The sequence below is a fragment of the Lagopus leucura genome, unplaced genomic scaffold (assembly GCF_019238085.1).
Source record: "Lagopus leucura isolate 7727_CA_CO unplaced genomic scaffold, USGS_WTPT01 Super-Scaffold_100001, whole genome shotgun sequence".
Classification (NCBI taxonomy): Eukaryota; Metazoa; Chordata; class Aves; order Galliformes; family Phasianidae; genus Lagopus; species Lagopus leucura.
This window is the reverse complement of record NW_024962262.1, coordinates 90502922-90528397: the sequence shown is the minus strand read 5'-3', so window position 1 is coordinate 90528397 and position 25476 is coordinate 90502922. Positions and strand designations below refer to the sequence as shown.

The following is a 25476-nucleotide window of genomic DNA, read 5'->3' as shown; positions in this document are numbered from 1 at the left end:
AAGAAGTGATGGTCTGCTTCACTGCTTTCCAAGGCCGGTTTTCACCATGTAAAGTCAATTGGCTGTAGGCTGTGGACCCAGCTTGGCTTCAAAGAGTGCCTGGCTCCTCATTCACAAACTAAATGCTCTAGAGAGCTGCCAAATTGGGGAGATTATTCTGTCTCATTTTCTGGCAAGCTGCGACTGCGTGTATCGCTTCATTTATATGCTAATTGAGGCCAAGCCTCCGAATAGGCTCCTTACAATATCAGTGTGACTTGGCTCCTCTCTATGATTTTTCTGCCTTCCAGCAGCTTCAGTGAGTGTTCTTAGCTGGAGAACTTTTGCTACGTCTTCATCTATGAAGTCCTGAATCCTAGCCCCAGCTTTCTGAATGTGATGGTAAGACTGGAGGGGTGTGAACGATCACTGTGGGGCTGTGAAGGTGAGCTTAAACCTTTTCTTGATGACAACTCTCTCTACTCTCTCTGACTTGGAGGAGATGCTGTTGTTTCTCAGGTCAGCCAGCATAGTAAGAGATTGCAGGGGGCATGGATAATTCTGGGGACAAAGTGTTGCCAAAGCAGAACAGCCAGTTCTGTTACCTCCTGTCTTCTGCCGGCTCGTATGTGATCATAAGGCAACAGCTCTCTCTACTCTATTCTGCCTATTTGTAAAGCACTGTAAGGATCCATGTGTTCAGTCATTCGTTGAGGAGCATTATGTTGTTATTGAAAGAGCAGGTACCAATACTGTGGTGGTTTCACGCTGGCTCAGCTCCGCCACGCTGCTATCAATCTCCTAACCTTCTGAGGCTGCATTAGCTTTTCATGTAATTGTTTTGTATTTGATAAACTTCACAAGCCAAGGATGCACTTTTCAGTACCTGGGATGCTTGCCATAAGCTGAATTCACTGAATACTTCACCAAAGGCTACTGAATTAGAGTGGAAAATGCATGCGCTTGTGGTAAAAAATCTTTAAGCCTTTGCAGAGGGAAGCATTAGTGCCTCTTGCTTGAAGCAGAGAGGTGATATTGGCTCACAAATGTATTTCACCAGGGATCCAGAGCTCTAGAGTTCTGCGCTAAGTTCTGAAATCTCCATGTGATATCATTTCCCTACTTTTTTGAACTTTCTCTTAGAAACACATCAAGGTGTATTTTAAAGCCTTGTTAAAAAAGAACTGTGCACTTCAAAGTTAGAAAATTCCAGCTAACAGTCATCTGCACACACCCTTTGCAGAGCTGCATTACAGCTCATGCCATTTCAGACAACAGCAGCTCAGATGTGGGTGCATGGAGTTGTTAAATGTCTAACTTTTCAGTAGCCAGTGTTTGTACTGGATTTCAGTCCTGGTCCAGGTAACCAAAGAGGGGGTTCACAGCCCACTGGGGAGCGCAAACAGCCAAGGAAAGAGTGTTAACACAAATATGACAGAAGTTCCTGTGTTCTCACGGGTCAAGTCAGTGCTCACGACTTTAAATAAAGAATGATTTGAAATCAGGATTCATGGCTTGGGCTCAGGCATCTGTGGTATCTCTGTACATAGGAAGTGTGTTGTTCCTGTCTGAGCTGTGGCAACGCCTACTTCTCATCCACAGTGCAAAGGATATCAGAATCAGTACAGCATGGACCATGTCCTTGCCTTAGGCAGTTCAAATTTAGGCTGCATGTGCAAAGCAATTTGCTTACCTAGGGTGTGATCTGGCACGGAGACACTCCCCACCTCACCTATTGATGTGGAGTCATGATCCAGCCAGAGAAGAAAGACTCATCAAGCCACAGGGAGATAAAGCAAGAGGGAGCACGACTGTTTTGCTTGATGATGAAGCAATTTCCTGGGGTGGACCAGGTGTGGGTTCTGGTACTTCCCAGATGCACTTAAGCATTTTTGCAATCTGCTCATCACTCACCAGAGAAACCTTCCATGGGATTTCCAAAGCCTGTCTGTGCATTGAATTCCCTTTGTTACTGCAAATCATTTATTTGAATCTCTCCTGAGCAACGTGTTGCCTCAGGGTTATGACCTGTTGGCTGACAAAAATAGGTGCCAGGTGAGGTTCCTGCCAGGGCATGACCGCTGGGCTGAAGAATACAGTGCTTGTGTAAGGAAGTGGCTCGTTTATTTCCATGACATGCTGTTCTTTTGTGTGCTGCATGCAGCACATCTTGGCAAGCAGCGCTCATGCAAGTCTCTATTTTATGTGGAAAAGCTCCAAAGTTGATAAATTTCCTGTGTCAGATAAAGGACATCTCTGTTCTAGGCCAGGATGCTTTCGCTAGCATCCTGTTGCTATTCAGTCTGCAGTCCTGTTGCTGCTGGAGTACAATGCTTGTTCCTTAGCAGATCCATAGGCTTTGAAATTTGTTTATTCTGTGCTGGAGTGAAAGGAGAACCCTTTGAAACGTTATTGATTTTTACATATATATTTTTCTTGTCAACTCAATTGCCTTAATGTCCTCTTTTGGACTCTTAGCAGGATGTTTAAATTCTTGAAAAGGTATTTTGTGGTATCAAACACTGCCTTGATGCAGGATGCATCCCACTTTACAGTGGTAGTTCTGCACACGTTAGAGATTTCAACTCCAGACCCTTTCAGATGAGCAGAGCAGGAACTTGAACACGGGTGTCTCATGGCCGAGCGCTCACCAGATATGTAAAAAGCTTCCATTCATTGCCAAAAATGCTCTGGCTATGCTGCCAGCTGGCCACACTGATACTAGCTGACAATGCCAATTACTTTTGAACTGTGTTTCACAAAGTTATGTACCTATGGATAGGGAAAGTTCAGCTTTTGCAGCGAAAAGCCCACTGGTAGATTAAACTGGAGAAGTATCTGGGGAGAGGAGAATGATTTAAAGAGGAAGAGTGGAAGGGATGGTTTTCCTGTAGGATTTAGACACTATCAAGGCAATGGAGATAGAGCACATAAATACAGGACTTCCTTACTGCAAGAAGATGGAAGAAAAAGCTCTGCAGTTTCAGGAGTTTCGTATATTAGTGTGTCTGAGAAAACTCAAGTCAGTGATTAGTGTCTTGTTGAGCACTTCTGAGGGCTGTAATTGCAATAGCTTGTTTGGGTACAGAAAATGCATGTACTGTGGTGCTGGCAGCTGTGTGAAGACTTGCTGAAGGTAGTAGGTGTAACAACCACCCTTCATTTTATTTGCAAAGTGCAATTAGGTTTTATAGAATAGGTAGCTCAAACAATAGGAGCCACCACCCCAAAACTATGGGTACATGCAAAGCTGTTCAAAAACCCGTGCTGTGTGGGAGGAGGGTTTGATAACATGCTGAATTAAGGTGCAGGTGGCTGAGCATAGTTCACGTGGGAGAGAAACCAGGAAGACATCAAAGCAGATACATAGGGAAGGCATCAAGAAAGTCCCAGCAAAATAAAAATACTTGCTGTCTAACTGAATAAAAGCCAAGAGAGTCTCCAGGAATCCAACAACCTGGAGCTCAAGACAAGCAAACAAGGTGCTACTTTCCCCAGTGTTCTCACTGATACAAGGAAATGGATGTTTATGGAGTTGCACTGAAATCAAGAGGTTTTGTTTCAAAACAAAACAACAGGACCACGTTCCACCACCTGTCCATCTGCCTGGGAGAAATGATGCAGAAATATCGGGCGACTGCTCAGCTTAGCACATGGAAACACTCAGATAGATCTCCATTACTGCAGTGTCAAAGAAGCAGGGATCTCTGCTTCCAGCTGTAGATAAATGAATCTGTTACAGGGCATGCAACTTCAGATTTCAGGGCAGAAAATATAAATCGAAATCAATGTCAAGGGAAAAGCTAAGGCAAAATGAAATACTACTGGTGCTTTCCATGTAGCATCACTTACTGGATATAGAGCTGAATTTGGCAAAGTGAGACATGCACTTAGGTTTGAAGGTTTGCCTTTTCTCTTGATTGCATGGTCAGCTTGACCATTGTTCACCTTTGCACATCTTTCTGATTACTACAGCGTCTCATGTGCTTTCTCTTGTAGGAGCTTTACTTATTCACTATTCACCTATCTTGCCACCTTCTTCTAGGTAATTCAGATTTTATGCACAGTGTTAGCTTTGTTGACTTTGTTGATTTGTCATGTGAATGCCTTTTCTGTCTTTGACAGAAAGCTTATCTTATGGCTTTGTTTGAAAAAAAATCCCTTAGGCTTGAATTCAAAAGATTTCTAATATGAATTTGGGTTACAACTGAGACAAAGATCAAGAATACTGAAGCAGCCTCTGCCACAGATAGTTCCTCTGTCTTTAAAGCATCAGCAGGCTCCATCTAATTTCCCATACAACCAAGCCTGACTTTTATTAAAGCACTGTCCCTATATGACTTGCATTATTTCCATGAATGATGGCCGAGTGCTGATTTAGATGCTTCTTACACTTATACTCCACAAAATGCAAAGGAAATGGGCTTAAGAAAAAGTAGAATCCATGCTGCATGTTATTCTGTTGCATCCTTCAGAATCTCAGCTAGCTCTCTGATGAAGCATCAGCCAGAGTCCTGTCTTTTCAAAGCTTTCATAGAATCATAGAATGGCTTGGGTTGGAAGGTACCCCAGAGATCATCAAGTTCCTACTCCTCTGTCACAGGGCCACCAACCTCCGGATCTGGTACTAGACCAGGCTGCCCAGGCCCCCTTCTAACCCTGTCTTGAACACTTCCAGGGACAGAGCATCCACAGCCTCTCTAGGCAGCCTGTTCCAGCACCTCACCACTCTTTCTGTAAAGAACTTTCCTCTGACATCCAATCCAAACCTTCCCTCCTTGAGCTTAAAACCATTCCTCCTTGTCCCATCCTTTCCAGCTTGTATTACCCAGAGTTAAACTTCTAGACTTTTGTTATCAAAAATTAGTTTATGTATAATAAAGAAGTTCTTAGTAAGCTTTCAAAGTGATAATATAATGAAGGCAGTTCTTTATTTCATACAAAATAGTGAACAGTGCAAGATACCACAGAGATGCATGAAATAAACCACTTGGGTCATCCAATGCAGTGTCTCACAAGCACAAGGGTAATAATAGATGGTTAGACCCAAAAGTTCTACAAATCACCCATTCTGCATATACCACAAGCCACAGAACACTCCCCAGTGCTCTGTAACAGCTTGAAGACATATTGTACATCCCATTCTAAGCCACAAACTGGTGAGTGCAATTGTGCTGCTGCAATCATGGGGACCAGCATCTAGCAACTCCTTTAATGTATCCTAAGAGGCTAGCAAGACTTCTAGGGCATTTTCAGTGTCCTAAGTACCAGATACAATGAAGGATTCTCAAACAGAATGCAGTAAGGAATCACAGAATCAGAGAATCACAGAATCGCAAGGTTGGAAACGACCTGCAAGATCATCTAGTCCAACCACCCTCCCATTCCTATTAGTACCACAGGCTACTAAACCGAATATATCCTACCATATCCTTCAGCTAGACTTTTGCACTCTGTTGCTATTACGTAGGCTGAAAGAGAAAGTTTCAACACAACATGTACACCCTGCACTTGAGCAGTCACATACATAAACACGTTCTCCTGTGATCTTCTCATTCGTGCTTGAGGTGAAGAAAATTTGGGGTCACAACCATGTGAGCAGACACATCTAAGAACTGCACTGCTCAGATGCAAGTCTGAAATCCTCCTATCTATGAGCTTTTTTCCTCCAGTGTTCCACTGACAGTCTTCATTTCCATGAATAATTATGTGTGAATCACCATGAAGATTGCCCCTCCTGAAAATGCACCTTCTGTAGTTTCAGAAACATCTGCATATGTTCACTGTCATCATATCTGGGTGTTTCTGGCTGAGCTGCTGTATCCTGTTCCCTGTACGTGTGCACAGATGTGGAGTACGCACACTTCTTTTTCTCCCTCTCTCAAAACAAAACATCAGATATGGTAACCTAAAAGACACGTCTTACAGAGGATCCTACAGAACTTAGATATGTTTTCAAAATGTTTAATGTTTGCTTTTAATTATGGGTTTTAGTCCAGTTTATGTCTTCATTTACTGGAAACAGTTGCATCATCCTTAGCTTATCATACAAAGAAATATCAACTCTGCTAGGGAGCAGAAAGCTAATTCTCTACGGATACCTCCAAATAAAATTAAGGAAAGAAAAATCTTAGGTCAGTACTCTTCTGGTAACAGGTAGATGGGAACTTGCTCCACACAAAGGACATACTTAGTCTGTTGGCATCCAAACAAATCAGCAGTGTGACATTTGTTTCCCACAGGAAAATCCTTTCCCTAGAGTGCAGACAGGAAATTCAAAATAAGAAGAGGAAAATACCAAAGGAGCGCTGAGGGAAGGGGAGGATCAGAAAGAACAGTGTTCACTTGTTCCACAGGCTAAGGAAAGAAAATTGTGTGAGAAAAAGTGTTTATTTCTAGATTATCTGAAGAACTCTTATCGCAGAACGAATCACTTCTCTGCTGTGGAGTGTGCAAATTGCTGTGCCTCCCGGTGAATCCTTCAATTGCTGTGTTTTTATTTTCTCCTTTCTTTACTTTTTTGAGGAAAAAAATATCATAAGAAATCCTATCCAACTAATGTATGAGAGAGACCCTTAAGTTTGTTCTCTGCACCTATTTTTCTGACCACTGGGAACCCGCAGCTTCTGTGAAACCCTCGACCTTGCGTTGGGCATTCTGGTCCACTCAGCAATCCCATAGTGGGCCAGCACTAACAGCAGCACACAAGTGTCTAATATGTGGACCTTCTGCTGGGTATGCGTTGTCTAGACTAACTTTACCCTCTCAAGCTGCTTTGCTCTACGTTATGCTACATTACAGGAGCAACATGGTGTGGTAGAGACACCCAAACCAAGTTTTGTTATTTCTCCACAAATCCACTGATGGCAGCTTCAGTTTGGACTGTTGCTGTGATATTAGCTTCCCTCAGAAGCAGTGGGTTAACAAGAGTCCATTGCTTCAGCACAGGGAACAGAGTAAGGGCGATTCACCTTGTAACGAAGGGCCAGGCGTGGTGCTTCTGCACAGAGCTACTGTGATGTTCAGTGACAGCAACGCTGTGAAAAGGGGCTCTGAAAAGGACATTCCTCCCACTGCATTTGCTGACTTGAAGTTTTTGTCAGCTGGATCTTTGGGCTTCTTGCCAGCCCAGAAGAAATAACAAAGGCCATTTCTTTGGTTGCATATGGGCAGGAAAGAAGGAGGAGAGGAGAAAAAAAATACTTTTAACAGAGAAGCTTTTCTTTTTTTTTTTTTTTTTTTTTTTTTTTTTTTTTTTCCATAGAAGTATAAATGTCTTATTTATATAGACACTCAGCTTCTGGTTATTGTTAGCCCCTGCATAATTCTTAAATCTATGAGAAGTGGCACAGGTCACACAGCTTTAACAGAGAAGCCAAGGAAAGTTAGGATACTCTTGAAACGGAACCTACAATTCTACTGTGGAAGGAAAAAAAAGAAAAAAAGAAAAGGAAACATGCAAAAATAAGCCTGAGAGGGAAAGGCTTGGACTGGATTTGTCCAAAAGGTTATTTCCACTTACTCAATGTTTTTTTACCCAGTTGTCTAGGCTCGTCAGAGTGTTTGTGCTCTTAAAACAATGTTATCAGGGGCTGACTGATTTCTGTGCCTTCAAATAATGAAATAAATAAGCTGCTCACATATCTTTCATTTTCAAAATTTCTCATTCAGTTTCTCAGTCACTGAAAACGTCTGATTGAACTCAGGAATTTCACGGAGCTCACATCCCCTGGCCATGGCATGTTTGACGAAAGCTGAGCTGTTAGATATCATTCCTTGAACAAATTCCAGAACAGCCACATCTTTGCATTCTCTTACTGATCTGCTACTGGATGCAAATGCCATCATTGTAAGCACTGCCAAATTCTATCCAACTTATTCGCTTTTTATTTTTTTTAATTCCAACTATATATATATATATATATTTAAAAGGGAGTCAGAACAAAATTTTAATAGCAAAATATAACTATTGCTGTCCTTTCTCTATATAAGCTGTTATCAAGTTTTTGAAGTTCTGCCAGCTTGTTTCCATTGCAAGGAAAACCTGATACCAGCTGGAATTTCTGCAGTACAGAGGGAGTGATTGCAATGGTCCTGTTGACTTAAAAAACATGCACAAAATCCTGGGTTTTATGAACGTGGAAGTAAAGAAGTGAAAAGTTTTCTTCTTAACCATCTCCGCCTTGTCAGCAGTACTAACCCCTAGGAAGCTCCATCTTTTTAAACTTCTTTCTAGTCTAATATCCGCCACAGCTTATTTCATTCTCCCATTTCTTTTCAAGGCTTTATTTTCTATCTGTGCAGCCCACCAGTACTTCAAGCTATAGCTATGAAGTGTTCCAGCCCTACGCTTATCTACCCTGAGAGGAGGCTCCTTGCTCACATTGCGTGGCTCCTACTTGGTGTTTTGGGTGTTAGCTTCTAGTTTTTTTTTTCTGCCATCACTAACCCTTGAGAGTCCTTGAGTTTTGCAGTCTGTTTAATCCAAGCCTGTGACTGCTGAAAATGGTTATTAACGCTTTCAGTGTAACAGCTGGCTGCAGCTAGTGACATTAAAACCAGCTGTCATGTTCACTCTGTTGATCTCATGCATCAGTGGGCAGGTAAAGCATTCTCATCACCATCGTTTGCTAAAATGGAGAAATCAGACTGTGGAATGGATCCTTCCTAGTACACGAAGCAGGCACGAACATGCAATAGCCCTGTTTCATCTACAAAACAGGGTTCCATTTCAGCATGTGTACTCTATTAAGCTTTCTCTGCATCAACATAAAAAAAAAAAAAAAAATCTGGAGTTCTGCAGTATGACATGATTTGAGCCATATGGTGCATGAGAAACAGGTGGAGCAAAGCCTGAGCAAAAAGCATGAAAGGAAGAAAAAAATGAATCACGTAATCAAGATAAAGGACTACACTTGTGACCATCACCCTCCCAGCAATTCTTACCAGAATAAATAAGCAAGCCTTTCCCAGTAAAGAAATTACCCGTGATTGTAGGATACAAGAGTACAAGAAATGATCTGCTAGCATGCAGCATTCTTTAGAAAGGTGTTGCTAACAATTTTTTGGTCTATGCTATGTGTGGCTGTGGGTTGCTGCAGGGCTGATGTATCTGACTTACACGTTGCTTATTTGTAATCTGTTTTTGCTAAGAATTTTTCACCTTCATCACTGAGTTTTAGTTCAATGTCTCAGTTGTGTGATTTGCTGAAACTCTCCAAAGTGGCTACTTAAGCACTTCCCAAGCAAGTATTCGTTGATGTGCTTATCCGCAAGATGATCTTGTTCTGTATTTTGTTTTCATGGATGTTGTTATTAGCAATGTTAATGAAAATAAGGGGCGACTTGCAAAAGGTGTTAATGCTTCTAGCCTAGCTGTTTGAAGAGGATGGGTTAATAAGGATATTTACAAATACACGTCTTGTCTTTATTTTTCCTTTTGCTTGATTTGCCTGTTTTATTTTTGTAGTAAGAAAAATACGTCATTGTATGTTCCTATGGCAAGTAAAAGCCAAAGCAGTCATCCAGCTGTTATAACTAGTGTTAGATCTGAATTTTCTATGGATTTCCTGCTGCATGGGAGGAAATCAGCTTTCATTGCTTCTTTCCCCCTCCTCCCATTCTAGCCTTCTATTAGATTAATACCAGAAGCATGAAGTAACGCTGAACAGAAAGCTGTTGCTTTCAGCTCTTGGAAAACTTGGCAGCGGCTCCAGAAATGAAGGGGGAGGGGGAACCTGAAACTTCCACTCAAAGAAGAAGAGATCTTGGGCATTCTGCATGAAAAAAAATATTTTTCTTCTATAAAGCCTCTGAGGTTTTACAAGCAAGCTAATGACAAACTACTTGGAAGTCTAATGAGGATCCAACATCATCCCCTTCCTCTTTGTGCTATCACTGGTTGGCTGCTTTTGTGTCCCCTTTTCATATTACTACCTAGTTCACATGCTGTTAGCTAAGATGGTGTATTTCTCTTCTTGGTTGTGAAGGGTTTCTCAGATAAGTTTACAGGACAGACTAGTGGGAGCTTGGAATCAAGATGAATGGTGTTGTTCATGAAATGCTGGGATGCTTCTCTGACTGTTACAATGTTCTGATAGCACAAAGAAGAAGGGGGAAAAATGCAACATGCAAACAAGGCATTATGAAACTGAAGAGAGACCACCCCCAGTGTCCTATCTCACATTTCACAGCCCTCTTTAAACTACAGTACAAAATCATAATTTATTAAAACAACGTGTTAAAAAATGTCCTGTTAATTTCCTGTGATACTCTGGGATCAGCAACCGTTTTTTATTACTTCCTGTGGGCCTAATTCTACATCAATCGGAGTGAATTTCATTGGGAGCACATGGGATCGTGGTTGCAGCAGGGCAGACCCAGATGGAAAAGCATGCATGGGACTGCTCTGTAAACAGGCAGCCTGGGCTGCTGGCATGCAGTGATGTAGGACACGCACAGATGCTCTGAAGTGAGTAGCTTGGTGTCGAAGTTGTCTTGGCTGTAGGAGCTGGCTTTCTACAGTAGTGACCAGTTTAAAAATGCAGGGAGGCATTGGTCCATCTCCCTTTTTGGCTGACAGGATGGAATGCGCTCTGTTCTGCAACCTTCTCCCCCACCCTGCTCCACTTTTAGGATTTTCTTGAAGGAGTTGCAACGGCAGTTGGGGCGTTAAGTGCTTGGACTACTGCTCTGGTTAGGCTGAGTTTGCATTAGGCATTAGCAGCTCTCCAGGATGTCTGTCTTTGGGTTTTGCATTTTTTGTTTATCTAAGCACATAAGTAGCTTTGAGTAAAGGACAGATAGGGAGAAAATGATAATTTGTTTTTATTTTCTGTTGTTTTAATCCTGTCCCTGTTTGGAGGAAAACAAACAAACAAGCAACAACAAGTGTGCACACACACACATTTGAGGCTGAAATTTGTCTGCATCTTATTCTGCCCCTAGTAGTGGAGGAAAGCAGTGGTAGTATTGTGTCATCTTTTGCATTGTTAATGAGAGCTGATTTCACATTTGAGGGCCATCTGCCAAGAAAATCCTTCTACAACTCTCTCTTCAATGCAGACATAAAAATTTGTTAGCAAAGACAGCTCCATGAAGCTGTTGTGAAGATGTATTTTATTTAACCTTCATTAGGATGACCTTTCACCCTCAAGAAAGCCACTAACTCAATTGTAGCCTGAATTACTCTGAAAAGAATGAAGAATGTTTTTGGCAACCATCTTCCTTTTTGGTAGATAGGCACTGTTTTACCTCTTTTGACTCTACTACTTAACTGAATTTACACAAACTAACTTTAAAATCAAAGAAGTATTGTGGATTTTTCCATTCAGTGTTTTGTTCTAGCTGAGATTTTGTGTGTAACTTTGGTTATGTGGCTTTAGCGTTTTTAGATTTCTTCAGTTTCCCTACTAAAGAAAGCACTACCTTGCTCAGACAACTCACTGCGTTGTTATAGAGAGAGATATAAAAACATTTGTGCATCCAGATTTGATAATGACAAATAGAGACCAAATGGGAACGGCACATTTTCCTGGCTTGGCATCAGAGATAAATTAAGGCGTGTATAGAAATCTATTAATCAACTTATTGCTTGCTGGGAAAAAGTCTAGAAGGAGCAACCGCAGGACATAAATACCCCTTGTATCCAACCACCAACTACAGAACGAATTGCTGCCCTCATTTGTGACTGTACTTGTGAAACACTGCAGCTATTGTATTTGTACCATGTCTTCTTTGCCCATCATTTGCTTACTGCCTTAACATTTGTAAGGAACACTGAACCAGGTGCTGCCTGGAGACCCCGCGCTTGGGGTTATCAGCTTGTTTGTTCACAGAACTGGCTATCACGTACCAAACGTGTATTTGTGTGTAGAAAATCTTCAATAACACTGTACTGAGTTTAGCTACAGTACAACTGAGGGTTGAATAATTAAATCATAAGCCTCTCTCATTCACAAACGCATGCTGCTTCTGGTAAAGGGAAGCAATTAATCAGCTACAAAGACAACTAATAGGGCAGTGCTCTTGTGATACAAAGAGTCATGTCTGGCCTGTGTTAGCAAAAATCTTTTTGACCACTAAAATGAATTACTTACATAGGAACTAGGCAAGACCTTTTATTACACTAAATGATATGCTTGCTTTAACAAAAATGGTTGCCTTTCTAATAACGCTTATCTTGTTTATATCTCTAGGTTATTATGGGTACAACACTGCTACTACTTATGTGAATAATTAACAGTTATGTAATTTACTGATAGAGACATTTTTAAGGTGACAACTCATTAACAGAAAACTAAGTCCTCACTTTCACAGTTGTTCTGAAATACAGCCATACTGTGCAAGCATGAAAAGAGCAGACCCTGCAACTGCAGTGCAAACATCAGCAAAGCCTCACAGAAGAGCAACTAAGAACAAGCCCTGCCAGCCTGGTCCTTTAAGCTCAGAACTCAGCTGCAAAAGCAGGCAGCACTTGATGATTCAGAGGAATGCAAAGCCTAACCACTTTCTTGCCTTGCAATTACAACCTAGTTAATTGTGTACAACTGCACAAAGGAAGAGAGTGAGGAAATTCCTTTCCTGACCCTTCCAGCAATTGACTTGTGCCCCGGAGCATGAGATTTGATTACTCATGTAACTTATTTTCCTAAGGCGGTTTGTTGTTGATAGCTCTTGTGTGACAATTCAATAAAGTTTTAGGGCAAGTCACAGAAACTCCTCACTGGCTGAACATCATCTTGATTTTCTTTCTGTTTGATCCACCCCTGTGTGCTGGATTAACAGATTTCCAGATTGTAGCTCAGATGAGAAGCAGAACTATCAGGAATGATTATTCTTTTTTCACCAGAATGGTACAAATGAATGCAGTTGTGTTCCAGGTCCCCTTTCTGTTTAGTAGAGATTCCCAGTGAGCCTTAAAAACCAAGATTCCTTCTGACCCAGAGGCAGCCTACTACAATGTCTCAAAATGTCTCTGATGACGTTACAGCAGAATTACCACTTGCTTTCAGAAGCTCTGGTAGTGAAAATTGTTATTATTTTTGAGCTATAACCAATTGTTAGTATTATTCTGCAATAGCAAACAACAGCTGGGTTCCCTTACTGAGGCAGTGGTTCCAAATGCTCTGGTCACATGCTGTGAAGCACTGAGTCAGTACAACCCCATTTGTTGCCATGTGCTGCTCAAGAAGGGTGCAGTTGAAAAATCCATTGGTGTACTGGTGATGCTATTTCAAGAAATGTAGCTTTGTCTCCCGCCCAGCATCACAGATCTGTGCTGCGCCATGGTTCCTCTTCTCATCAATCACTCTAGCACAAGAACATATTGGACCTTTTTCAGAAGAAGGGGGGCAGAGAAAGAAGTATTCACCTGGATCATTTTCTTGACCTGGTTTCCACCAGTAACTGCACCAGTCCACCAAAGAAAGCCACAGGCTATAAATTGGGAACCTAAATGAATACGTAAGGCAGGAAAGGGAAGAAACTGGACCAGTTTTGCCAGCAAAGAAAAAAACTGGGTGTAACTATGCCCAGAGTCATCAACACTTTGTCTTGACTGATTTTGTCAGGTCAGTGTTGTCTCTCCTTCCGCAGGTAGCACAAAGCCAGAACCAGCTCCCAGCTGTGGGCTCTGGCTCATTGTACGGAAATGCAGTCACACCCACACCTGATGTGGATAAAATCTGTAATGCTAAGGGACTGGGTAAAGGAGAGATGGTGACTGCAAGTGCCTGCTGAGAGGTGACTTCAGTTTAGAACTGGCTGAAGAGATTTCTCCTTCCCTGTTACAAAAGCATGCTAACGAGATATTTTTATTACTGTTTTCAATGCTCCTGATTAAAATACACTTCCTGCAAGCTTTCCAACAGTTGATTTTTACTTATACGAATTACCATGGAAACTACTAAACCTTTATTGAGCATGCTGCATACTCAAGGATGGAGAGTTTTAAAGGCTTCCATGATTTGCAATACAGTTGATGTAGCAATGATACTGCCATGAAGACAGCTCAAGCCAGCTAGCTGGACAAGTGAATCCATCAGAAACTCCTAGTTCGTGTGCAAGTTTCTATATCGTTTTTCCTGATTTTCTTTAATAAGAAGTGTTTTGTTGCTTTTGTTACAAGAGCAGGCAGGTTGCACCTCTTTAGTTTTTGGAGTTTTACTTCTTTGCTCATTTTTGAGTATTTCTCAATCATAAGAGATTCAGATGTGTAGTTTATGCTACAAGTTGCCAGAGTCTTGCTTGTTAGACATTCCAGCTTATCAACTTATTTCATAGCTGTAGCTATGGCTGGCTTTGTGTATCTCTTGTTATTTTAGAAACAAGCTCTATTCCTTCCTTCTTATTATTTTCCTGCTAAGAAACAGATGACACTGATTTGGGTAATGTTTTCCCATACATACAAGGACTGTTCTGAAAGTAATGCCTCCTATTTCAGCCCATGACATCAGAGGCAGATGCTCGTAGTACAGTAGGAGAGGCTGAACCTTTCCATCAATATTACAATAAATTTAGTTGCTGCGTGACAGATGGTAGCAGAGGGGCAGTCTGACAAAATACCATCTGATGTAAAAGTGCTAAAGGTGTGTCACAAATTCCTTCTTGCAGGAAAAACTGCACCTACTGGCATTCGTCAATGCTTGCTGAATGTTGATGGAGATCAAACAGTGAGGCGGTGGATGGTGTGTTTCAGTGGTGGTGACAGCAAAGTGAAAGACAAGCCCCTTTCAGCAGATTTTTACAAGTATGGCATACAGACTCTAGTTCATTGCTGGAAAAATGCATAGCTAATGGTGGTGACTATATTTGACTATATTGAAAAACAGTGTTTAGTAGCAGAAAATGTGCCCTATCAAACAGCACTATTGTGCACTTTGGATATGTTGTAGTTTCCACAGAAATAAAGAGGAGGTGTCACTTTTGGACTGACCTACCTACATCTATGGGAGGGGACACACACTCAGCCTCATCCAGCTTTGCTGACACCCCACCACTGTGCAGGAGCTAGCCACAGGAACAATTCAACAGGCATTTCGGAATTCTTTCAGAGGAAAGGTTTGTACCTTTGTAAGTTACTCCTTTCCATATCAGGCTTTATTTCCCCTAGGGAGGTTTTTGCATACTACTATTACAGTTTTCCCACTCAAAATAACAAAAGGAAACCCTGTGAGATGTAGGCAAGGCTGGCTGCTTTTGGCTCTGACTACAGGCACTGTTAAAAGCCATTCTCACTTCTTCCAGCTGTGAGCATGTCCTTAACTTTGCATTCCTGAAGTGTATGTGGCTTTATTTGTTTAACCGCATGGACTGACTGTTTGTTTGGTGAGCAGAGCAGAAGAGCCAGGTTCAACACCAGCAGTAGATGAAGCCCCCAGACATCACAGGGGAAGAACTCAGCTAGGTTCTGGCCTCTTGGAATAACTTGTCTTAAAAGCTCATCATTTTCTATGAAAACTGCAGTAGACACCAGGACAGCCATTACTTCTTTAGTGTTCTCTGGGACTGAGGGTGTTATAAAACAGATTTGAGATTTTAAAGAGTGATTACAGAGTTTGTACAGTGGTAAAGTGATTGTTTTAGCCAAGTAAAATATCTCCTGGAAAATGCAAGATGGGCTCCAGATCATAACTAATGCTGCAATCAGGACCAGTGAAGAGTTTCTGTAGTGTGTCGGGTCTGCAGGGTGCTACCCAGGCCCCTGTGCAGTAGGTGCTTGCTTACTGAGTCACAAACAGGAAATGTCAGGGCATCAAGGCCACACTGCACCGTGCAAGACTGTTATCCAGGACACCCTGGCCTGCTGCCCCCATGTCATGGGGGATGAGGTTAGTTCTCTGATTGCTGGGGTTTTCTTCATGAAGCTGAGGATGCATACATGCTGGCTGCATGTCTGGCTCTTGCAAGTCTCCTCAGAGACCCTGGAGGCTCCTTGATTTGCACTGGTGACAGCAGCAGCCCTGCTGCCTTATTGCTTAGCAGCCTCCCAGACCTCTGGAGGTGCCTGGGCCAGCATCCCCAGCTTTCTTGGACAAACATGTCACGGGCTGGGCACACCATTTCAGCGAATGCATCCTGCCTGGTGTGCAGGGCCATAGGCTGCTGGCTCCCTGCCCTAAGACAAGGCAAGCAACCACACAGCCTTCGTGGAAACGTGGGGCCTCTCCAGGAGGCCACAAGTGTGTGCATACACACACAGGTGGTGCTTGGTGGTGGTGTTTTTCCAGGTGGGGGCAAACTGTTCGAAGGTCCTACAGGTGGCTGCCAGGCTCAGCCCCAGAGCAGCCCCTTTCCCTCCTGAGGATCAGGGAGCAGCCTTGCCCTCAGGGCTCTCAGGAGGGCGCAGGTAAGAGCACCCCCGGCCCCGGGCGAAGAAAAGCAAGCCCGCACCTTCTCGGCAGCCGCCCTATTTGCTCAGCTAATCTCACGGGCAGGAAATTGCCTCATGATTAATATTTATGCCTCGCAAAACGCCCGCGGCGGCCCCCAGGGGGCCGGCTGCTCTCGCGGGCGGCCCCGGCGCTGCCCCTCACGCCGTGCCGCTTAGCCCCTGCTGCTGGGGCGCGACCCAACCGGCCGCCGCCAACCCTCGCCCTATCGCTCTTTCCGCTCTTTTCTCTCGATCGCCTCCTCCCAACCCCACCCCCCCTATTCCGGCTCTTCTTCGCCCGCCCCGCTCCCGCGACCCCAGCCTGCGGGGAGCGAACCATTCCGCCCGCGGGGGTACCCTACGGCTGAGCCCTGCCGGGGGCGGCGCTGGCTGCTGGGCTGTGCTGTGCGGTGCGGGGGGCGGCTCCCGGCGGCGGCGGCGGCGGCGGCGGCGCGGGGCCGGGACGGGGCGGCGGCGGCGGCAGCGGGATGCGCGGTGGCGGTGAGTGCGGGCCGGGGCCGGCGTCCCGCGGGGCCGGGTGGGTGCGCGGGAGGACGGCGTAGTTTTGTCTCGGTGCCTTGCGCTTCCCCCCGCTCTTGTACCTGCCTCGGGGACGGCGCTCTTTGTCCGTGCCTCTTTGTTCGGCTGCTGGCTGCGGGGCTCCGCTGGGAGCCGGCACCACCGGGTGCAGCCACGCACCTGAGCGCCCTGCGGGAGCCGGGCAGCCCAGCCGGCCTCTCGAGGAGGGCAGCCGACGGGTCGCATCCCCCCCGGAGCACGGTGCAAGCCGGCGATCCCCTGCGCTCTCCTTCCCATCTCCGAACTGCCCGAGACGTTTCCCTGCGTGGAGAAGTGCGAACGGGCTAGCGGTGCTTGCATAAAGGCTGGGGAGATGGGGTTCTGCCTCCGCGAGCTTAAGCACATTGCTTTTGTCACCAGTTCCTTTCCACCAAATGCTCGTCTTGTCACCGTGGCTGCGCACCTTGACGCCACACGTGCCATCTCCAGGGCGGCTGATGGGCGCATTGCCCATAAGAACAGGGCAGTGAGTGATCTGTGGGGTGCGTGCACCTCTCTTGAGGGGAAAGAGGGAGATAGGGAGCGTTGCCTGTTCTTAGATTTGGTGAATTTTATTTATTTATTTATTCCCCAAGCTCTCACTGTTCTGATTAATAAGAGAGAAGGAAGAGAGGCAGGGTGAGGAAAGGCGTGGTAGAGCCAAGTGGGATTCTGGCACGGAGGTGGGCTTGCTTTGCTCTAGCAGAAGGAAGGAACGTAGAAGAGAAAGAAGTTAGCAGAACACAGGAGAGCGCTCACCTGTGCTGTTGGAGAGGGAACTGAGAGAGTGTTAGTTTTTGGAGGCTTCAGATAGCAAAACTTTACTCTTGCTGGAGCCACGGATACCTTTCCTGCGGTTGCTTTAAGTGGGTTCCTTTTCTGCACCATAAATGTATTTCTGTTTTGTCAAATGCTAAATCAGCTTTTTTTCTGTGTCCATGTTCTCACTGAGGGAATGGAAATCTTTGACAGCAACCAGGACAGGAAGAGCAGTCATTTTTTTCTAAATTGGTTCTTATCTGGGCTTGCCAGATACATCAGTAACTGGTTTCTTGAAATGGTTATGAAGCCGACCATTTCAGGGAAGGAACAAAGTCCAGACTTCGAGTATTTTTTGTTAAGGTGGGAGGCAGAGGGGTGGATGCAATGAAGATTGCCTTAAGATTGGCTGGGACCTGAAGAATTGAGGGGTTTTGGATCTGAAGGACCAGGGGATTTTGGATGGAGAGGTCTGGTCTGTTTTTTCTGCTTCAGGATCCTGAGAACAGCTGTAATAATGAAAGCAGGGGAAAAAGTGTTGATTGCTGGTGAAAGAGTTAATCCTGCCTTCACTGCGTGTGTAGTGCATTCTCTCCATCTTCACTTGTTAAAGCAAACAGATAATGCTGGTGTGTAGAACAGCCAGCACTGCAAGCAGTGCATCCCAGTGCATTAGCCAACCAGCTGTAAGGTGATGCCCTGCTTAGCGTGTTCGGAGCAGATGCTTGTCACTCGGCTTTTGTTTCGGAGCAGCGGCGCACAAATGAGGAAATCTGGGAGTTCTTCCCTGCAGAAGGTCCTCCACACACCTCAGTGTAGGAGGGAAATCTATAAACATGAAGCTTATTTTTCTCCTCGAGTCTGCAAGTGGGATCAGATTTTCAGTGAACTATTTAGCTAACTGCCTTCATTATATTAAGTGCTGTAACTATAGGCATAGCACCTGTATTCCTCACTCAAGGGAACAAAATCCTGCTGATAAGTGCTGTGGTGTGTCGTGTAGGCAGGCCTGTGGTTTGGTAACACTGCTGCCCGCAGTGGGCATGTCCCGACAATTTGAAGCTTCTCAAGCTGCCACTGTCATGATGTGGTTTGCTGAGCAATTATGATGTGAAGCATTTAGTTTGGGGGCATCTCTGCTGCACTGAGAGTGCTGGAAAATGAAGGCGAGCTGAAGAGCTGGAGGGGATGTTTGGAAATACAGGGCAGGCGTCTCAGGAAGGAGACAAATTGAGGAGAAAGGGACAAACGGAATAAGAGAAACTGTCAGAGTAAGTGGGCATTGAAGGCTGCTGATTAATAAAGGAACTGACAGGCACAAAGTGGCAGTGAAAGAAATCAGCACAGAGGGAAGCGGATCATTGGGCAGAGGTTGGCTGAGAGAGTGGGAAAATGCAATGGGGAGATAGGGGAAAAATGGTAAGGATGTCCAAGAAGCAACCTGGCATCCACCCCCACCTCAGAGGAAAAAAATAAATCTTAGGAGTTGTTCTGAGTAGTTTTTCTAGCCTCTTAGATTTTCTGGGACTCACTCACCTGCTGTGTATGGCAAGTTCTTATTGAATGTATTAGGGGCATCCTAACAGCAAGTGTATCCTGTCGGGTTAGGAAAGAAGGAACTTCTCTTTGAAGTCTTTCTGCTCCTCTACGGTGTATGAGTTTGGAGTCATAATTTTTTTTTTTTCACCCAACCTCCTTCCCCGAATTTAACATTGAGAAAGTCTGCATTTCCTGGGTTTCAGATATGGAAAGTGAATGTATTTGTGTACTTTTCCTGCTATACCAGATGTTGTTTGTTTTTTGTTAGTCTGCGCAATTAGATACAAGCAGTCATAGGCCATTAGCCACCAGCAGAGCTCTCTGTTTGCCAAGCCCGTGTGAATTTTTACATCCTGATTTAGCACGCTCAAGTTTTTTGTTTTTATTTTTTTTTAGCAGAAAAAGAGTTGATGACTTAGTGCTTGACAAAGGCTTGGGAGCTCCATGATATTGGTGCGTGGTGGTAAGCTGGTGTGGGCTGGGTGGCTGACTCCTGAGCTTCACTACCAGAGAGACACCAAGCCGACCTGAAGCTGGCTTGTCTTTTGCCAGCCCTGTTTTTCGGCATGAAGAAAGGAGTTCATTGTTTCAGCAGGAATTTCTTCTAAAACATTTCTGCCTCTTGGTGGATTTTGTTTGGGCAGAAAACAATGAACTCTCATTTTAAAATAGCAAGTTAACCTCTGCTTAGCTCTGTGAGCAAATCCAGACGAAACAGTGACTTATGTGACCAAGAAGTAAGGCAGGGGTAAGGATGTCTGTTGAAATAATGCTGTTTGAGTAAGTGGTTTAATCTCATGTCCTACCTGTGCATAGGAGTAAGATAAGGTCCTTTGAGATGGGAACTTGAACAGTTTCAGTTCCAGGTAAGAGTAGCTGTTACAGTGTAACTTCTGTTATTTGCGCTGAATTTTTCATGTGGACATTCTAGTAAGGTGATGTCTTCTATTTGCAATCAAACTGTGGTACTTAAATGATAATAAATGTTTTTGGGTTTGATGGATATTTAAAATTGTCAGTTTTCCTGACCTGATAAAAATGAGTATGTGGTTTCAGTTTACTAAAAAGAGTAAATGGTTTACATCAGCTCTAATAAAGGAGAGACTCACGCTAATGCAGTGGGGTGGAGCAATTAGAAATCTTGAGCAGCTGTGCAATCTGGTGCAGTTTTTGGAATCATTGGTGTAGTTATGCCAGAAAAATAGATGTGGTTTATTATGAGGATGAAGCTATGTAGGATTTTTTTGTTACTGCATTTCCCCTTTTTCTGCTCCTTCTCCAATATAGCAGAATAATTTCTCAAAGGAAGAGATAAGCTGTAAGAGTGACTTCCTCTGCCACTCCTTTTTCCACATCGGAAACCTGCAGGGTTACAAAGGAGGGACTTCGTCAAATTGGATTTGCAGATATTTGCCTTTTAATTTATTCAGTCTAGTGAATGTGCCAGGGGGAGAGCGTTGGGAATGAAAGCTCCATAACCAACCTTGTAGTCATTCACACTGGCATATTGCAGGCTATGTCTATTCTATATTGTGGAAAGTGAGGGACTGGAAGATTTTCAGGGCTGTGCTGGCAGGAAATTAGCTGTAGCTTAAGGTCTGGTGTACTAGGTTGTGGGGGAGAAGGAGGAGGAGGAAATTGACATGTTTAAATGGACTTTAAGATAGCAGCCTTGCTGAGTTCCTGAGCTTTTGGCAGAGATGGCCGTGGTCCCTCTTTAATGATGAGCTCATTCCCTAGGCTTTGGGTATAACATCTCAGCTGAGTTATGCAGGTGCCTTACTGTGAATGTATTGCTTTTGTTGGCAGTAGGCTTTAAGGGACTGGGGAAAGGCTGATTTAAACTTCAGTGTTTTTGGAGGTAAACTGTAGAGCTCCATAAAGTTCACTTTCCTATCCTTGCGAGTGAGCCTATCAGTACTTTTCATAAATAGAAAATGAGAGAGGAGGGGAAAAAAAGTAACGGTCTTGCTTTAATCAGGAACAAGTGGACTGTCCTAAGATTCTGCAGGAAAAAAGTAAATGGACTTGGGATTGGAGCAGCCCATTTTTGGGTATGGGTGTGCTATACCGCGGGGAAGTTGCAACTCCAGGCACTGAAGCCATCAGCAGTCATTCATTCACCAAGTTTTCTTTGTGTTGGGAAAACTTAGCAGAAAATTTTTTTCTTTGCAGAGCACGATGGAGTTTCATCTGTTTTCCATGGGTGGCTGTATGCTGCTGCAGCGTGAGCTCCTGAAGAGAAATGTCAGGGACATGAGAGGGGACAGGAGCTGCCGGGTGCTACTTGTAGTGTTGTTTGGGAAACCAGGAATGAAGAAACAATGAAGTGCAGAGAAGCCAGAGAGAGCAGATGGTCAATTTTAGGAACTTTGTTTAAAAATGGCTGTTTATTTTCAGTCAGAGGAACGCAGTAGCTATTCCTGAGGCACTGCGAGGGGCTTGTTGGTAACACAGGAGTGACCAGTGTGCTGCAGCAGCTTGTCCTGAGGGGAGGAGGCTGTCAGCTCAGGCTGAACTGAAGGAAGGGGACAGAGCCCAAACAGGGAGGAAATAAAACCCTAAATATCTGGAATAAACACTGTGCAAAGCTGTACCTGCGTTATGTGGAGCTGTAGATCTCTTCTGCTTAGCTGAGTGGATAGACGTTTGGTATAAAGCAACCCTGTGTTATAATGTACCTTAGAAGTGGAATCCTTTGTTTGTCTCGCCGCCTGTTTGAGCCATGAATCACTGTGTCTTCTGGTCGTTAGTAAAACAAAACTTAATTTGGCTTGGGCACTGCAGGGATGAAACGTGATTGGTAATGCTGTCTACATTCACTTCAGATGACCATAAATCCCAGATGAAGTCACTTCACTTAATTCCAGACAAGGCTGAGTGCAGTGTGTGCTCTGTTGTGAGGATCAGCCTTGCTGGACGAGGTCCTGCTTAATCCTAAACCTGAAAGAGTATGATTTTGTGTGAGCAGAACTATTGGGTTTGAGCTGTTAGTTTAACTCCCAAGTTCATTTGAAGTTTGTTGCTTATGTTCACAGGTGAAAAAGTCAGATAATTTTTCTCTCCTCAGATCCAACTAACGTTAAGTTAGTTTTCTGATCAGTGATACAGTTACGCTCTCTGTTACAGGATAGTGTGACAGTTTGCCAGTTTTCTATGTGAAGTTGAACATGCACTGAGAAGATTAAGGTCCACCTCCTTTTTGAGGAGCAGTGTTCTGAAAATGCCTTTTAACAGTGCCTTGCGTGCACACAGTGTGTGAAGGTGGGAAAGTAGCAGCCACTTTAATGGCGTTTCTGTCCTGTTGCTTAACATTTTGCCAGCAGGCAAAAGACAGAGTACCAGCTGGTCCTTCCTGGTGGGGAAGCCCCTAAAGCTTCAGAGCTTTGCGCTGGGAGAGTTCATGATCACTAGCCACTCGTGAGAGGAGGCAAGGTGAGCAGGAAGGAATCTCTCCATGGGATGGGAGACCCTACTGGGTCTTGGGGATGGTACATGTTCAGGGTCTGTGTCTCAGAGATGGTAGACGTTCAGTGTCAACAACATTGCCTGCTGAACGTGACACGGCTGAAAAACTGTCTACTTTCCAGGCCATTTCCCACCGTCTGCCCTGGAGCACGCAAAGCCTGCAGTGCCGAAGCCCCAGGTGGAGGCCTCCTAAGAGCAGAACTGCATTCACAGTGCCCACGTCTCCCGTTCCTGGAGAGGGCTGTCAGGGTGAAGGCAGCCTCTTGCTGTGAGGAGAAATGCCCAACAGAGTGGAAACTCTCTCCTTAGAAGGAGTGGGGAATGACCTCTGTAGAGAGCAAAAGTGCTGTGAAGTGAGATCAGCGCAGATGTGATTCATGAAGTAAGAGAGGAGGGACAGGGCCTGCCTGGCACAGTAAGGGAGGGGACCAGCAGGGTGGGAGAAAAGCCAGAGGTTACTGCAAGGAAGCTTCTTTCCAGAGGGATTTAGCAGGCAGCTCCTTTTCTAAGGCTGTTCTCCGGTGAAAAAGCCATGGCAGGAAGATTCCATGCAGCAGTGACCCGAAATGCTGAGGCTGCGACTACGGACGACAAATAGTGGCTCATCTGTAGGCGGCATCAGTCATCTGTCTCTGTTCCTCACTTGTTCTTCTGCCACGTTTCTGTTTGCTCACCCAGAAGTAAAACACAGAGGACCTACAGACGGTCATCATTAATTTTGTCACTGGGTGCAATTCCTTTAAAGCCTGTTTTTCAACCTTTCATAAACAGAGTAACCCTCTAGAGACGTTCTATTTGGATTTAAATTTAATTTTAGTCTTTAGTGGCTGGGATACAATTTTGGCATTTCTGCTAAGCCAAGTTTCCGTTGTAGCTGCATTCAATTTATTTATTTCTAATGAACTTTTAAAGAACCTCTTTACGTTCCTCACCCAGCTCCCTTGGAGCCTCGGACATCACGTCTCACCAAAATGTTTTCTGTGTTTTGCATACCTGTTTCAATGTAGGTTTCATCATGATTGCAGGATGCTGGCATTGCATGGGCTGCATTTGGGCTTTCGGCTCTCAAAAATAATATCTTCTGTAGAAGAGTCCGGCCTTCCTAACAATTTCTTAAGGAAACCACAGGAATGCAAACAGAGCTCAGGAGCTGTGACTAGTAACTGCCTGCACGGAGTCAGGGATCATAGATAACGGCAGATTATCAGATGAAATGTTATGGACTTCTAAACTGATGAAACAACTCCAGTTGCTTTTTTTTCCACAGCCTCCACATTAAACATGCAGTGCACTTTCTAAACATCTTTTTACTTGTTTCTTTTTGAAAAATGCATGTGGAAATTTTAGAAGAAAAGTCAGTTTTGGTTTGTACTGTGCACTTGAAACATGTTCTCAGAATACCTTTCTTAAAGCAACTTTTTTTTTCTTCTTTATTTGCAGGTCAAAATTAAGTTTCTTTTAACTGTCACATAGAAGATGAATATGATGCCAAACAGAAGTAACGCCTCATCCTTTCAGAATCTTGGGTCAGGTAATCAATTAATAGAAATGAAGTTTTTTTGTAAATTTACTGAAGTGTTTTAGGATTTATTATTGATTTTGGTCCTCTCATTCCGCTTACACATAGATAAGATCAGTGCTCTGTTCTTCTGTCTCTAACTCATTTCACCAGCTAAAACAGGGCCACAGCTGGATACGCTACAGCCAGCCAGCCCTCCCCCATCTGTTTAATGTCTGGCTGGAATATAAATCAGTGACCCCCAGCTAAAGAACTTAGGAATGACAGAAAAGGAAAGGAATGAGGGGGGGAGGAAGAAGAGAGGGGGGAAAAAAAAAAAAAAAAAAAAAAAAAAAAAGAAAAAAAAAGAATTTTCTTCTGTATAGCCCCTGGCAGCACGTGCTTTGCTGAGTAGGGAAACCTTGAACTGTGCGTTGAAGGTTACCAAGTGTGAGCTTGGGCTGACCTTGGGGCAGGACAGATCCTATACAGTTCAAGGGCTGGAGCTCCCTGCCCCGGATGCTGTGAAGGCAGCATCAGACAGAACATGCAACAAATCATGGCTTATTCACAAAGCCTCATCCCAGGCATTACCTTACAAATTAACAAAACAAAACATGATCTAGCTTGTGGGAAGAAGTTAAGATTCAGTTAAACGTGCGCTGCAGTCCAGTTGGGATTTAACCTTAAGATTGTGGGCACTCGTACTGGAACTGAAAATGTAGAATTTGCATTAGGTGTTGTAGAGGAAAGTTGAATCCACATGACTACATGAAGGTATTGTGACCTTTTTTATTATGTATGTTTGGATTTAAAGTACAACGAACCCTTCATTGCTGTAGTGAATGAGCCTGAAAGTTTCCATGAGCTAACTTGTTTTTTGGCAAAAGCGGTTAGTCTTCGCAGAATGAGATGTGCCCCACTGGTGTTGCAAGGGAGTAATAAACAATTACAGTGTCCCATTAATGTGTCTGCTAAGCTATTTATATAGGAGTCAATGGAATTTATGCAAAGCCAGTTGAACTTCAGCTGTGTTCGTTACAATCTGGACAGTATGTTCTTGATGTGAGATTAACTCTCAGTTAATTTTAAGAGAGATCTGGAAAAGGGAAGAGGAAAGGGTGGATGGAAGTTAGGCTATGTTGTGCAATGGAAATATAAGCATACAAGGTGTATACGTTGTGCTTTTTTCTCTCCAACAGCTCTTATATCCTCTTCCTCATAACACCACTGATTCGATGAGTGCTTGATCTTTTTCAGATGCTTTGTTTTGTCTTGAACACAATCACGTTCCTCCTTTTGT

The 25476-nt window shown here is 43.9% G+C and overlaps 1 protein-coding gene across 3 annotated transcripts in view; it reads left to right on the top strand.

The window, feature by feature from the left end:
* Positions 1-25476, top strand: part of PHLDB2 (pleckstrin homology like domain family B member 2) — a 141136-nt gene that overhangs the window by 57946 nt on the left and 57714 nt on the right. For all 3 annotated transcript variants that reach the window (XM_042868341.1, XM_042868340.1, XM_042868339.1), the window contains exon 2: positions 24116-24206. In XM_042868341.1, the coding sequence (XP_042724275.1) occupies positions 24152-24206 (55 nt within the window). In that variant the 5' untranslated portion in view covers positions 24116-24151. The remainder of the gene's footprint in view (positions 1-24115; positions 24207-25476) is intronic.